The sequence below is a fragment of the Scatophagus argus genome, chromosome 9 (genome assembly GCF_020382885.2).
Source record: "Scatophagus argus isolate fScaArg1 chromosome 9, fScaArg1.pri, whole genome shotgun sequence".
NCBI lineage: Eukaryota > Metazoa > Chordata > Actinopteri > Scatophagidae > Scatophagus > Scatophagus argus.
Genome location: NC_058501.1, coordinates 18,905,866 through 18,921,383, shown reverse-complemented (window position 1 = coordinate 18,921,383; position 15,518 = coordinate 18,905,866). Strand labels below are relative to the sequence as shown.

General features: G+C 45.0%; 1 protein-coding gene across 1 annotated transcript in view; it reads left to right on the top strand.

Annotated features, from left to right (window-relative positions):
- The window catches only part of LOC124064869 (forkhead box protein O3-like), a 31,304-nt gene extending 15,999 nt beyond the window's left edge, over positions 1-15,305 (top strand). The window contains exon 2 of the mRNA XM_046399702.1: positions 11,052-15,305. Within this exon, the coding sequence (XP_046255658.1) occupies positions 11,052-12,773 (1,722 nt within the window). The 3' untranslated portion in view covers positions 12,774-15,305. The remainder of the gene's footprint in view (positions 1-11,051) is intronic.
- The last annotated feature ends 213 nt before the right edge of the window (positions 15,306-15,518 follow it).

Below are 15,518 nucleotides of genomic sequence, written 5' to 3'. Positions count from 1 at the left end.
AAAGTTGCTGGTTAGTCATTTGATAAAATACATATGTAATCCACTTTATTTTGCAATTTAGATGTCATAATTAGATGGGGTTTGATAGGTGCATTGAAGTATTCTGTTGATAGCAAAGCTAAATTGTCAATCTCTCTTGAACTCATCTTCATAAGTACAGTGAGCATTGCCTATACAGTCCCTTTCCAAAGGCTAATTTCCCCCCTCAGTCCCTCCAGTGGTTTCCTTCTACCATGCCTGAAGTTTGTTAGCAGTCAAGCCAGGACTGCTCAAGGAGGGGAGCTTGTGGTGCTGCTAGTTTTTAGGTTGGGAGCATCCTTTCTTGCTGGGATTTATAAGTAAGAAATAGTCTTTGTCTTAGTCTTTTTCTATATTGTAGGTCTTTCTTATATCACCTTTGGATGATAGTGAGGGAAGAATACAGCAGTCTCAATACCTTGCACATATAAACTGAGAAAATGAAATAGGCCATTTTGCAGATATGTTGAAGGTATGAAGTTTTGTCTGACATTTTGATGAAATTATGTGTGCTTATGTGTGAAATTTTGCCATGTCCCCCATACATGGGCTAATAATTTCTCATATGTCGCTACTGTCCCTTTCCATTCCCATACTTTCCTGCTGTAATCCAACTGATCCAAGCGGAGGCCCTGATCCCGACTACCGAGAAGAGGTTAGGAATTAGGTCACAGCATCTCACTCCACTAATTAGATGCAGAAGTGTATGCATGTCTGTGCATGTGTGTGTGTGTCTGTATATGCGTCTGCACGCTGGGTGCTCTTAATCCTTACATGGCCTCTATGGTAATGGAGAAACTTGGGAAAATGCGTTAACCTGCATTTCTGTCACTCTCCACACGTTGTCGAAATGTTTCGGATGTCAGTACTTGAAAAGATGATGAGGAGACCAGTTAATGATGGGGGATACAGAGGCCTAATGTATCTCAGGAGTAAAAGAACAGGTCAGATACAGCTATAAAAGATGCATGTGAGGCATTAACATTCCCGGAGAACAAGCTCTAGTTGAGAGGGTGCTTTGGCCTACAGTCCTTGCATTGCCAGCAGGTTAGGATTCAGTGAGGGTTCAGACCATCAGTGACATGTAACTCCCAGCTTCTCTCTGGAAATAAATGGCATTTAAGGTGAAAGAGCTCTTCACCTTGTTCTTTGGAGCCCTAAGGATTTGTACCATCTTCTTTCTGAGATGTATCCACGTAGGGGGTGAGGAGTGACATACCAGGGCCTCTGCAGTTTTAATGTCTACTCGTGTTTTTGTTTATTTCAGGATGCATATGTGCGTTAACTTGATTGTGAAATTGGCTGTAAGGGGTATGGCGAGTACCTGCACTCCCTCTCCCTCTTTTTCTCCCTCTCTCTCTCCCTCTCTCTCTCTCAGTCTCTCTGTCTCTGTCTCTCCTCCTGCCCCCCTGGTTCTGCAGGTGAGCCGCGGAGGAAGGAGGAGTGAGAGTGCAGGATTAGTACAAACAGGTACAAAGATGAAACATTGTCCCGCTGTACCCCATACATGACGTGTTCATAAAAAGCCTGCGTGAGTCATTTTGAAGTTTCATACCCAGAAATGTATTGTACATCAGTGGGATGTGTGCAAAGTGCAGGGGGGGAAGAATCAGCATACACTGGGAGGAGAGTGGATGAGAGAGAATGAGGACTCATAGAAAATTTTTTGTTATGTCTGCGTGCGTGTGTGTGTACAGGCGTGTGAACATGAGCCACAGTGTGTGTGTGTGTGTGCAAGATGGAGTAAAAGAACGAGAGTAACGCAGGACTAGTCTTAATTAAGTTTTCAGGAGGCTCTTAAAAGGTCATGGCATGCCTCTACACCACCATCACCACACCCCGCCAAAATTCCACCCCCTCCCTTCACCTCTCCATTGCGATCTATCCAGTCATCAGCCCCCCATCTGTGCACATTAGGCATTCATGAACACACTCATTAGGGTGGGAGTTTGAAGCGATTGTGTTCACTAGTCTGCGGCTGGAGCGTGGCGATTAATATTTCAGCGTCTCCCGTCGAGGAGCTGAGAGCAAGTTTGGCCCTCTTAGGCTAGAGAGAGAGTGAGAGTGTGTGTGTGTGTGTGTGAGAGAGAGAGTGCTTCACCCCTCCCTTTCTCCCCCCCCCAACCCCTATACAAACCTTCCTCCTCTGCCTCTGCCCCCTCTCAGACACTCTCTGCAACTTACAGTACGTTACCCCCCTATTTCCATTTATTGCGTACACACTGATGGTTTGGTTACACATTTTTGCCCACACACGCACGCACACACACACACACACTCACAAGACCCTAACTCAAACTGACTTAATTGGGCTCTTTTTGTTTCAGGAAAAGGAGAGAGGCGGAGGGGAGGAAAGAGGGAGGAGGAGGAGGGGTAAATCCTGTCTCCCCCTACACAGTAACCCCCCCTCCCCTTTCCTTATTCCTCTCAGTTGGTCCAGAGAATCTTTTTCTCACCATCCTTCCTTTTCTCTCCTTATGAGCTCACATTGAATTGGTCAGGCTTTGGTTGGAGTCAGAGAAGTTGAGGTGGGAGGTGGGTGATATTATTCTTAACTGTACGTAACCACACAGAGTTCATTCACACCTAATCAATACTCTCCTTCGTTCATCCTGTATTCTGGTACTTGGAATTGGAGGCAGCCAGGAGCATCGTGGGTTATCAGGCAGTCAATATTTGAAGGACTCCTCCTGAATACAGAAATGACTTTGACCCCAAAGTTGAGATGTCTTATCCTTGATTTCACGAGCCTCATGCTTCTTTGGCCATGCCCACACTATCGTTTCATTTGGAAGTTTTTTTATCACAAAGTGGCACTTTTGAGCATCAGATGTCGATATCACAAAAAAACCCCCCAAAAAAACAAAAAAGATTTGTAGGTTCTGTAATATGGACAGAGCATTTTTAATAAATTGTCAATTTATTCTCATGCATTTTGTTATCCTTTTTTTTTTGTGAATCATGATGGCACTTTATTCTTCATACTGGCTTTGTAAACAACAAACAACCCACAACACTTAAATTTCTAAGTGGCCTTAACTTGTTGAATAAAATATTTTTTATAAAATTTTTATGAAATAAGATATTTTTAGCAATTCAGTTACGACAGCAGCCTTGTACAAAATGATCTCAAAACAGTTTTTGATGATATGACCAGTGAAACCACTCCTCTCCTTGATTTCATCTTTATGCTGGAGGCCATGTATGTTTAAAAACCCGGTGTGTTGTTATGTCCTTTCATCATCTCTGCAACCATAGTGTGTGAAACAAAAAAGTAAAAAAGGAGTTCACACATAAGAGATTCAGAGATGGCTGAACGGAGCGTTACCTCCTGATACCTGGTACAGCATCCAACAGTTTTTTTTTTTTTTTTTTTGCCGTCTTTCCATGCGCAACAGAAATTACTTTACGACTGGACATGGCAGAAGAGAAAAATGTAATCACAAATGGTACAACAGCTTGCAGTATGTTCTAAAATAACCTTACAGGCTATACAGGTTGCACTTGTGTACCTTGTTGTGTAGTTGCATTGAGTACAGGAAAAGCATATGAACCATATTTTCTGTGTGTTTGGCCGCACTGTGGTTTGAAGGATAGAGGCTGTAGCTGAAGGTCAAGGTTGGTTAGGAGGAGGAGGCTACAGAGAGAAAAGCCTGCATACAGCCTTTAACTACCTAAGCTTCTTCCAAGCGGGCCCCCACATTCAAGACCCTCTCTAACTCTCCTTTGTTCCCCCATCCTCTTTTTGTTCTTCACCCACCTCTGCCCCCACCACCCCCCCACCCCCAATACAACTCCCTGCTTTTCATTCTAAGCATGCCATTCTTCATCTTCTTCTCCATATAGGTGTGCAAATAAGTGGGAGTCTATGGGCTGTGCGTGAGTAAGTGGAAGTCTGAAGGCTGAAGTGTTGCATGTGGATAGGCATTCATAGGGAACAGTGGTTGGTGCGGCACACACTGATGGCTAATGAAGTTCCTCTGCACCTCATAGCCCTATTAAACCGCTGCCCCCTACCTCTACCCACTTCACCCCCCACCTCTCGCCTTGTTTCTCCCCGAGGGAGAGAGTTGGCAGGGAGCAAGCCGGCTGCTATGGCAACAACAAGGAACCCTCCCTCTCCCACACGTCTCCTTAGCAACTGGTAGCTTGGCATTGCGGTAATGAGCGTGCCCGGTGTGCCAGGTTTTGTGTCATGTTAGCATGTGTGTGCAGTGTACATGTGTGTGAGAGGGCGAGTGTGTGCATGTGTGTTTGACCATGTATGTGTGGTTGTTTGGTACAGTTTGCCAATTTAGGTGAGAGTGAAAAATGTGTGATGACAAAGAGATGTAGAGCCACTGCTTGGTGCAGGTTCAAAAAATTGTGGGGCTTATTTTATTAAAATGTAACCAAAACTGGCACTTGACTGACTCCACTTATCTTTCCTCCACCTGGACGGGTATATTTGCGTGTTTGGCAGATGTGTGCCTGTGTTTCTATGTATTTGGGCATTTTTTTTCCCGCTGTGATTGTGGTCATTCTTCTCTGTACTGTAAAAGTGAAGCAATTAAAGGGATGATCAAATGAATTTTGCATGCCATGTGCATGGCTGCCTATGAGTTTCCTGCTCTGCTGAAATTAAATTAAATGTTGAGAATGATGTTTATTAAAGTGTGATCAGAGGTGTGCACTGACCTTTAGAATGTGGGAAATGAGATTCTCAATGTTATGAATGAGATTATGCAAAGGCCGAGTGTGAAAAAAGCCTGGGTCTGCATTGATTCCATTGTTGGCCAACAGTTTCTTTGTATAGAGCCGAGGGAGGTTTCTGTATAATCAAATCCACACTGCGCCTGTTGGCTATTAAATGGACTGATACACAAATATAGACACACAAGCGCTCACATAAATGCAGACTGACTTGTGCACGCTAGCGCACACACTTTTTCTATCTTGCAGATCTTGTAAAAAGAGCTGTAAAAGCCTCTCCAGAAACGTGTTGGTCTTTAACAAAAGCATGGCAAGCCCAGTGGAAAATGTTAGTTTGCTCCCTAGACGAGGTGTGAAGTGCGAGCAGGCGGCCAGCCCCACAGGTGGCCTAGCCCAAACACCTGTTGTGTGAATTCTCAGTGGGAGGGCGTGAGCTCTGCCTACCTTGCAGGTCCCGGTGGAAAAACCACACCCATGCTATACTGTGGCACGTGCTCATTCATGTGCCCACACCCACTCTGAGGCTCCCCCGTTTTGCGCGTGGGCATCAGACATAATGCCCAGATCGTGTCCCCTTTGTGCCCACCGGAAACACTCAGCTGTCCCTGGCATCAGGAGACTGGATTTTCCGATCCCCTATCCGGGTCTCAGATGCTCTCCTAATCTGTCAGCATCTATTTTTACCCTCCAAAGCTGCGGCAGCCCTTCTCTATCCCACACCCTGCCCACCCCAATGCCAACCCTTACTTTGGCGCCAGGGTGGGCACGGTTGATGACTCGCCAGCCATTGGATGCAATTAGTGCACAGTCAGGCAGGAATCCCCTACCAACTCCATTACACCCCTCTCCACAGCCACTTCCTGATCTGGAGCTACCAGACACTACCACACACTTGCTTTCCATTTTAAGCCTTTTTATAAATGGCACTCCTGCAGTGTTGTGGAATAATAGGGTCCTATACAGAGCACCTTTCACAGTGCTCGAATCACTCTACTGTGCAAACTCTGTCTATTCAAGTACAATGGCAGCCCAGGGAATGCACATTTGAATTGCACCTGTTCAGATTTCGCGTTGAGATTAAGTGAAAGTTCTGTCCATAATAGGACATCTATTGGTGTAAAGTCCTTCAGTTACTCAGGCTCGCTTTAGCCTTCTCTGTAATGTTGCTGCAAGAAATGAAAGCCTGTTGTTTTGGCCTTTTTTCTGTAAATCATATTTATCCAAAAAGAAATTACAAACTCTGCCAATCCTCAGAGACCTCACACTGATATACAGAGATAGATGCAATTCCTAATCCCAGGTTTATTTCTTCCCCAACAAGGGCTGTAATGTGCCTTGCATGCCAATGCAGTCGTGACCACTACTGTGGAGGCGATGATGGCATGTGGCAGAGAAGTAACTGTTTCTCACCTCCTAATAAAAGAGACTCCTTTTTAATCTTTTCAATTTGATTGCATTCCAAAAACAGGCCTGTCTGCCCATCTGTCTCTCTTAAAGAAGCCTCCTAAAGGGATTTTAATCATCTGACTCTGGGCTTCTCAGGCAAATAGCTAAATCTCTCTTGCTCACACACTCACTCTCTCTCTCCGTTACACACATACATACACACAAACAATTTCCAATTTTCTTCCTTGTACTCACTGTCATAGTCTCACTTGTCTTCTCTCACTCTCCGATACACCATATCATCTCAGCTCTATTGTGTCATATCGGTGCAACCATTAGGCCCTTCAGTCCCTCTTCAAGTCCCCCTTAGACACAAAAAATTCCCCCTACCCCATCCCTATTAATCCACATGGCTCTAAATTCTTTATTTCCCTTCAAAGGGACAACGCGAGCCGTGACATCAATCATGGAAAGCGAATATTTAGCCGCTGCTAATTTCCACCAATAGCCTGGAGACAGGCTTAGCTGACAAAACTCATTCCTGTGCCGAACAAAACTGCTTGTGTTGAAACCTCCCCTCCCCCTGATCCCTCCTGCCTTCTGCACAGGCAAAAACGGCATCACAATAAACACAGTTAGTGCTTCTGTTACTCCCCCTTGATTTAGGCTTATCAAATGAATGTGCACCATAGAGGGATACCCTTTGACAATACATAATGGCTCCATTCTGCATGAAATGGTTTGGTAATACCAGTCGAGTGTGGCAAACGGCTTTACCCGGTGTCACTACAAGAACAGCTGCTGTGTTCTTAGCTGGGCAAGCGCACCACGCTGCTTCACCCTTGAGGTTGTTTGAATCGGGTGAGTGGTTTCTTTTTGCTGGTTCCCAGACCCCACTCACAGTCCTTAGTTCCTCACTCAGTTCTGTTTGAATGAATGCACATTTGCCACAAGATGGGTTCTATAAACCGTTTGACCTGTTTCCTTGCCCCTCTCTGTGTGAGCATGTGAGTGGGTGTGTGAGCGGGAAAAACCCTGAGTGGGTTCTGGTGAGGGGCTAATGGAGGGGGATGGTGTGAGTGGGGGGCATTTTGAGGGCACCCCTTTGTGTGGCTTGGAGGGGCCCCTTGCAGTATCTCTATATTCTCCACCCCCCCCTCAAAGCCTTCAACCTCCTGCTACAATCCCCATGCCAGTCACTCAGGTTGTCCCAGATGAAGCACTGGGGCCAACATAACAACTCCCACCCCCTTATTACATCTACTCCCAATGCTAATGGTCGATTGACATCTTAGGAGTGCCAACATAGGGACACGTTGTGAACTAAGCCAATTTGGGCAAGTGGGCACAATCACAAACCTGTGGCAATTAAACACTGTTGTGGGCATATATAGTATGCCGAGCACCAATACTGGTCTCATAGTACAGGTGCATTGTGTAGTTAGTTAAACCTTGATGTTGGCTAAGCCTCAGCACCAATAGCCATTAAACCGCATTGATTTCTAACAGTAAATAGCCCACTCCAATCCCAGAATCAAAATGAATTTGCATGGAAGAAGAGAGGGGGAACAGTGGAGCAATTGATTAGTATTGTAAGATTTCCAAGAGCTAAATTAATGGTACTTGAGCCATGGTATTCATGCAGGAACCTGTTTCTGTTTATCAGCGGACAATGAACAATAATCTTCTCAACCAGATTCACACACAAAAATGTATGTGTTTGTTTGGTTTGAACACCACTCTTCTTTCCTTGAGCCAATAAAAAGAACCTCTTACTGCTTACTCCACCTGTCTGTTGCAAAAAAAAAAAAAAAAAAAAAAAAAAAAAAGTGTTAGCATGTCAGATTTGTTCAAAAAGAGCCTAAGCTTTTAATCTGAGGACAAAGAGAACTGTGCTGCAGCTTGGTATCTATTGTCTAAATATCTAAATCAGCTATCAGGATATTTAGACCTTAATGAGAATTGAACCCAAGTTGATTGTTTTCCTGCAACCAAGAGAACCTTGTTCACCTTAATTGACTTTGATTGGTCCATAAACTATTACCTTTATCCTCTTATACTTTATGGCCAAATTAACCCCTTTCAGCCTGATTTAGTTGTGGTGGATATCCCTGATAACGACACAAAGAACTCACACCACCTACTTATGACTCTGTCTGTTCTTCTCAGTATTATGAGACCAGGCAGTGCATCTCTCTGTATAAGCACAGCCACTGGTGCATTCATTATTTAGAGCCCTCTCCACCAGGCCCATTGTATTAAAGGGGTATGATTTGAATAGGAAGCAGCTTCCTGGACCCAGGCGTGTGATGTGTGTGTTCCTCTCTGTCATTGTATGTTTCTGTGGGCTTCATCCGTCTGCCTCAGCAAGCCAGGGGGCTGAAAGAGAATTTCCATTTTATGAATATTTAATACATAATAAAGTTTTCAATTTTATTCTATTCAACCCGTAGGGGTAAAAATGTGGCAAAGCCAACCCTCAAGGACAGAACACAGAGTAAAGGTAGTTGATTTGATGGAGGCATCAAGCATACGGTTAACATCAGCTCACTGCTTCAGAAATCATCTTCTAAAATGCACATGCAGAAACAACTGTTTAATTCTATACCCTATAAGGGTTTTACAGTGTGCCTATTTTACACATCTCATACTTCCTTTATGCTGTATTGCTCTTGGATCATAGCCGCCTGCTGCGTCTGTGGTGACCTGGCATGGCTCTGTGTGAGACACCCAGCTGGGAGTGCCCCTGAATCAACTTGGGATTAGCCCAGGATTGTCTGGGATTACTCTGGGATGGAAGGGGATTAGCAGTGACTGCTTGTTTCAGGGGCGTGAGGGCCATAGGCTGGCCAAATTGCCCCTGACTCAGACTCAGGCGGACAGAACCACACCCAGAGAGGAACCACCTGCAACCTGAACTATTCTTAGACACACACAAACAGGATGACAGAAAAAAAATGTGTGGTGGAAAACTACACGACAGAAAGCCATCAGCTCGTGATGATGATGCCATGGCTGGCCACTGTCCGAAATCTCTCAAATCTCTCTAGCAGGTGGATTCATCAGATAAAGAGGGTTTGGGATGATGACAAATCCCTCCAAGTTCAATGGGGCTGCTCTTCCCTCACACAGGGATAAATTGCGATTTGAATCAGACAGGTCACACAGAGTTGCAGCATGAAGTGGTTCAGCTCTCTGAAAAATGCCCTATTTTCAACTGGCCGCGGTGGAATGGCATGAAAGCTTACATATGTTTTAATTCAGGCATGCACAGGAGTTTATAGGGATGGTTTGGAGTGGTATGATAGGTGGATGATACAGCCAGGGTGAGACGGGGAGTTGGCGCGGCACGTAGAGAAGCCGTCAGAAGCTGGGAGCGGGCATCCCCTGCGGACCTGCACTGCCGAGATGAAAGGCTGTTTAGTGTTGGAGCAGCAGCATCAAACAACCGCCTCCTATTGCATCCTTTCCCCCATCCCCCACTCTCCCTCCATCTCTCTCTCTCTTTCTCTCTCTCTCTCTCTCACTCTCATGCCTCTTACCACAATATGATATAGTTCTGCCGTTGCACGTTTACCCGGTTGTCATGGTTACCCAATGCCGGAGGTGTCACAGCAAGATAACCCAAGGAGGCATTCACAGATCACCTGAATTCAGTTTGCCTCTCATTTATGTATTTTCTGCCGCAATTTGATTTATTTGTTTCCCTGCCGTGCAATTCAGTGCGAATACAAATAATCTGCAACATAATGGAGATGGTAGAAGTGTGAGCACCCCTCAATCTGAAACCATCTATTGTACCAGTATATTCCAAAACCACAGGAGGTGCTTTTGATTTGATATTTTCCTGCTTGAGCATCAAAATGCCTCACGCACCACAAAGACCAGAATTGTAACGACAGACTCTGTTGCACATCAGGAACCTTCAGCTTTCAGCAGCCCTTGAGATGTAAATGATAATAAACACTATAAAACTATATCCCATGAATTACTGAGTCGGTGACTGTACGAGCCGCTGTAGAGGATAATGGGAAAATAATTTGTGACACACTGCAAAATTGAAGGCATAGGGATTGAAAGCATAAGAAGAAAATGACTGTTGTATGCAAAGAAGTGTGTGAAATAAGAAAAAGGAATTTCAAGTCACAAAATATGTAGTGACAAAAGGGAAATAGGGATTGTGATAAAGACAGAAGAAGGGAGGGAAAGGGAAATAGGCGGTGAAGGTAGATGTCGGAGGGTGGGATACATCCATTAGCCTTCCTTGCTCCCGGCTCAATCTTGTGATACACCCCCTCCATTCAAGCTACGAGAGCGAAAGAGACAGGGCTGGCACTAAGCCAGACTGGCACCGACTTCAAACATACAGTACGCCCAACCACAGCAGCTTACATCAGCCTGGCTGAAAGGAGAAGTAGAGGAGGACAGATGGATTGACGGAAATGAAAGTGGGAGGATTGACGTACATCAGAAGAGCGTCTCAAAACTGAGTCTCAGGTCGTTTCAGGTTGGTCGAGGCTGACAGGGTCCTACTCCGTGCCAGCTGCAGCTGTCCTTTGAATACGTTTGCGTTTTTGAATGTGCTCCCAATTTTCTTACTTGAGTTGACACCGATTGCATAGAGGGTTGTGTATCTGCTTCTGTGTTTGATGTGCAATAATAGACATAGAAGTGACCTGATAATTTTGCACATTTTTTCTATGATTCAGCATGCATAGACTGAATGATTTATAAGCAGTTGTGACAGCCATGGATGTGATTAGGTTTGTCTGCATTCCTATTACATTTGATGTCAAAGTTTATTTTCCTCTGGAACATTTTATGTGAATTTTATGTAACTCATTCACCTCAGAAAAGCAGTTCCTATTGTACAAATGATATGTAATGTGAGATATATATATAACGACAATTTAATTTGATCCATTTTTCATTGTGTGTCTCTTTTCTCTCTGCAGAACTCCATTCGACACAATCTGTCCCTACACACACGTTTTATCAGGGTGCAGAATGAGGGAACAGGGAAGAGTTCTTGGTGGATGCTGAACCCAGATGGAGGGAAGATGGGCAAAGCCCCCCGCCGGCGAGCGGTCTCCATGGACAACAGCACCAGATATCTAAAAACCAAAGGCCGCATCAGAGGCAAGAGGGCTGGCCGTCCTGTGATAGGAGCGGCGTCTGCTGTGGTGGGGCTCCAGGGTTCCCCTGACCATGGCAGCCCACCACGGAAAGGCCTCCAAGGTTCCGGAGGTGCATCTGGGACAGATGGAGAGTTTGACGCTTGGACAGACCTCCATTCCAGGGCTAGTTCATCAGCTTCTACCCTGAGTGGACGCTTGTCACCTATCCTTGCAGAGGGAGAGCCAGAGGAACCAGAGGAGGGTGGTCTGTCTTGTTCCACCTCCCCGCATCTTTACCCTTCACCGACCACTGCACGCTCTCCATCCATGGGGGCAGGGAATCGCTGTCCTCCCTTGGAGCAGCTGCCTCAGCTAGCAAACCTGACAGGTGCCATCAGTCTGGATGAGCAACTGATGGAGGATAGTTATCATCACCATCACCCATCTCAGCAGCAACATCAGCAGCATCCAGTTGTTGGCAGACATAAGCAACAAACCCCTGTCTACCACTATAGCTCTGGAGTAAAGGGGCAGAGCCCCTATGGCGCAGGTGTCTATGGCACAACAGGTATGGGGATGTTGTGCCATCACTCACCCATGCAGACCATTCAGGAGAACAAGCCAGCCAGTTTCTCTGGAACCATGCGGGCATATTCCAGCACTAATGCCCTGCAGAGTCTGTTAACAGGGGGTCCAGCTGGGCAGCAATACTGTTCCAAGGACATGATGCTGGGACAGGAGAGGGAAAGCCATCCTATGATGGGTCAAGCTAGTAATGGAGTAGGCTCTAACCATCACAGACACCACCCTGGCCACCACAATGGCCACAGCCACAGCCACAATGGACCTCTTAGTCACAGCTCAGCTCATAGCCATAACAGAACTCACAGCCATAATCATAGTCACAACAATGTAACCAACCACAACCACAACTCACCTCACAACCTCGCTCACAACAGTCACAACCTCAGCCAGAGTCATAATCACACACCGCCTCGGGCTGTGGCCCTGACCCCACGCGGAAACAGCAATCAGCTGCACACCTACAACCACAAAGCTCCCTACCTGTACAGCCCGCCATCACATGCCCACCTCCCAGCTTCTACCACCCTCCCCCCAAACCCAGCAGGTATGCTTGGCATGCCCCAGGACTCCTGCCATGTGGCCACCGCCCCACACCCTCGTCACAACCATTACCCTGACCCACAACACCAAGGCATGACTAACGGACCATATCACCATGGCCAAGGTATGGGGAATGGTAATGTAGGTAGCAACTACCATGGCTATCACCAACCTCACCCCCATGAGAGACTACCAGCTGATCTGGACATTGACATGTTCCATGGCAGCTTGGACTGTGACGTCGAGTCCATCCTCCTCCATGACATTATGGACTCTGGGGAGGAGATGGACTTTAATTTTGACTGTTCCCTTGCCCAGGGGGTGGGCATCGGCATGGGTATGGGCATGGGTGTGACTATGGGCATGGGGATGGGAATGAGCGGTTTGGCTGGTCCACAGCAAGCCCATAGCAACCAGAGCTGGGTGCCTGGCTGAAGCTTAGGACAACATATCCTACCCCCTGAATGAACTTCACTCCCCATGAAGCACTGTGCTCAACTGTGACATTCCTGACTTGACACAGAGACTATAGGACCAACGCTCCCGTCTCTCTTTGTTGTCTTGACAATTCTTCTGTCACCCTATTCTCTTTTGACCTCCCCCCCCGAGAGATATAGTACATGTCACATTATGTTTTTCTTCATATCAGCTATACTGTGATGACAATCTCTCAGCTGTGCTTGCCCAACATCGCTTCTCATCTACCATGAGAACTGAACTCTCAATGCACTTTATTGCAAGTGGGGCACATCTTGCAGTGCAATGCGTTCACAGAGCAGCTCAGACAGAGCTTGGCATGTTTTCTAAGGTGGCTGCAGGACTTGTCAGCAACAAATGAGGAAATGAGGAAATCATTGATTAAGTGTCAGATTTTGGCATTGAATTAAAATTAGACTGCTTTTCTCATACGCAGTCAGTGTCAGTGGAATGAATAGTAATTTTCAGAAAATTCTTTGTTGTTTTGTGATCCTCATTTTTTAAAATTCATTGTTACCTCAAATCCTCAGACATCACCTCCTCACTCACCTTAATTTAAAAATATGAATTACTAAAATGCTATTAAATTTAACCCAGATTTGACAATGGTTTGAATGGATTTACAATATATACAATACAATATATTTAAATAAATAATTCTGTTATCTGAAAACCAGTTTGAATTACTATTACATTCATATGTGTTATATTAGATATAATTAATTCTCTGACATCAGCAGTCCTGTTATTTATAGCTTCATGCAATTAGTCCTTGGCGCTTTGACTTCTCTCTTGGATGTAACATTTTGTTAATGCCCTTTTCCCATCGGTTAGAGAATCATCTTTACATCGTTAAACGGATTCTATCATTACTGGCTTGCAGTTTGGTAAATTAAAATGCTGTATCACCTTGTCTCACCTGGCCTTCTTGTGCCAGTTTTTTTCTCTCTCTCTCTCTCTTAGTCTCTCTCTCTCTCTCTCTCTCTATCTCTCTATCTCTCTATCTGCTTGCCAGTGGAGACAAAGTGACCATTCCTCACACCAAGCCATTAATGTTGCTTGATTGAAATTCAGCATCTTGCTTTTAATCTCCGAAGTGATGCGGCAGCAATACGTCATTATTGAGAATCTAGAGCTTTGTCCTCCCATCTCTCACCTCGACCGTCCGGGTTCGCCGCCTGCCTCTCCCACTCAATGTGCCAAGAAAGCGAGACAAAACTGTGATTAACGCCAAGTCACTCTGCCTGCTGTCCTGCTCTGAGAAGGGCCACTGTTCCTGTCCACTTGCCTGCTCACAGAGGGTACAAAAAGGAAAAGATGGAGACAAGGAGAGAACAAAAGACTATTGTTACAGTGGGATCAATCATCAGCCTCAGTTTCCATGCTCTTTGGGTGTGTGTGTCTGAAAACACGTAGTGTATTTGTATTGTAAATCATCTCCATTATCTGTGTTTTGTGTTCCCCTGTTCCCACGTTTTCAGTGCTTTTGCCCTGAGCCTCAAATACTCAAATAGGTGCAAAGGGAGAGATTTAAGGAGAAAACAATCAGCCAATCTAAGTGGCATAAGTCTATGTCAAACAGGGTTATCATGCCCCACAGCCATGCACATCCATGTTTTGTGTGTTTATTCTGTTGTCTTGTAGTTGTTGTTGTATTATTGAAATTCTACGGACCAACAAGGACAGCGCTGAAGTATCCATAATGTAAGGATGGAATTCAATGGTGAAACAATGTTGGTTGTGCAGTATGACCTTCCTATGCTCCGATACCGTGCACCCCTCCCACATGTTCTCTGCTTAACTGTCTCTGTGTTTGTGAGTGGGGAAGTCTGACGTTTGTTTCTCACTGGCCTTGAGAGAGAAAAAAAGAGGACACCCCTATTCTCTAGTTCCCTCAAGGAGACTCTGTGCTTGGTCTGTACCAAGCACGGCACACAAAGGAAAAGGGGGGTGGGTGGGGTTATTATGACAGCCAAAGGTCAAGCACGGCACTGACTATCAGACCCATTACTGAGGTAAATACCTTTATTTCAGGGCCTTTAGCCGCGCTGGTTCCAGTTAATCTCTGTGGAAAATGTGTGGAATTTTCTAAGCAAATGGGCCTCACAAAGCAGTTGTGTTATAACCTATGCTACAGACATTTAGCAATGTCCTGCTATTGGAAAGAGAGCTATATATGATGTCTAATTTTCCTATATTTATTTATGAAGAAGATTGGTCTTTGTCACTCTTAAATGTGGTAGTTGTTTGAGTCAACTCCTATCCCCTTCCTCTTTTTTTCTCTGTTTTTTAAGATGTCACTCTCCCTTTGCCCCCTTTACTGACTTTTATTTTGTACAAAATCTATATATTAAGAATATTGTATAATAGTTTTTAAAATCTCAAAATAATAATAACAGTTTTGTTGTCTATTTCTTTTTTAAGAGAATGTATCTCATCATCTGGTGACTGTTAAATAAATGAAATTAAAAGAAAGAATGTCTCTGTCTTGCAATTCATTATGACCATGAAGATAGATATTTTTTTTTTCCATGAAATCACAACAAAGTGACATTTTTCTTTACAATTAAAAGGCAACTCCTTTTACAGATACAGACCCACCCCCACCCCCCTCAGAAGTCACGTTTGATCAGGATACCAAGTTGCTGCGTGGGAGGCAGAAAGAGTGGACTGTATGAACCAAAAATGGGGGAAAACGTCCCT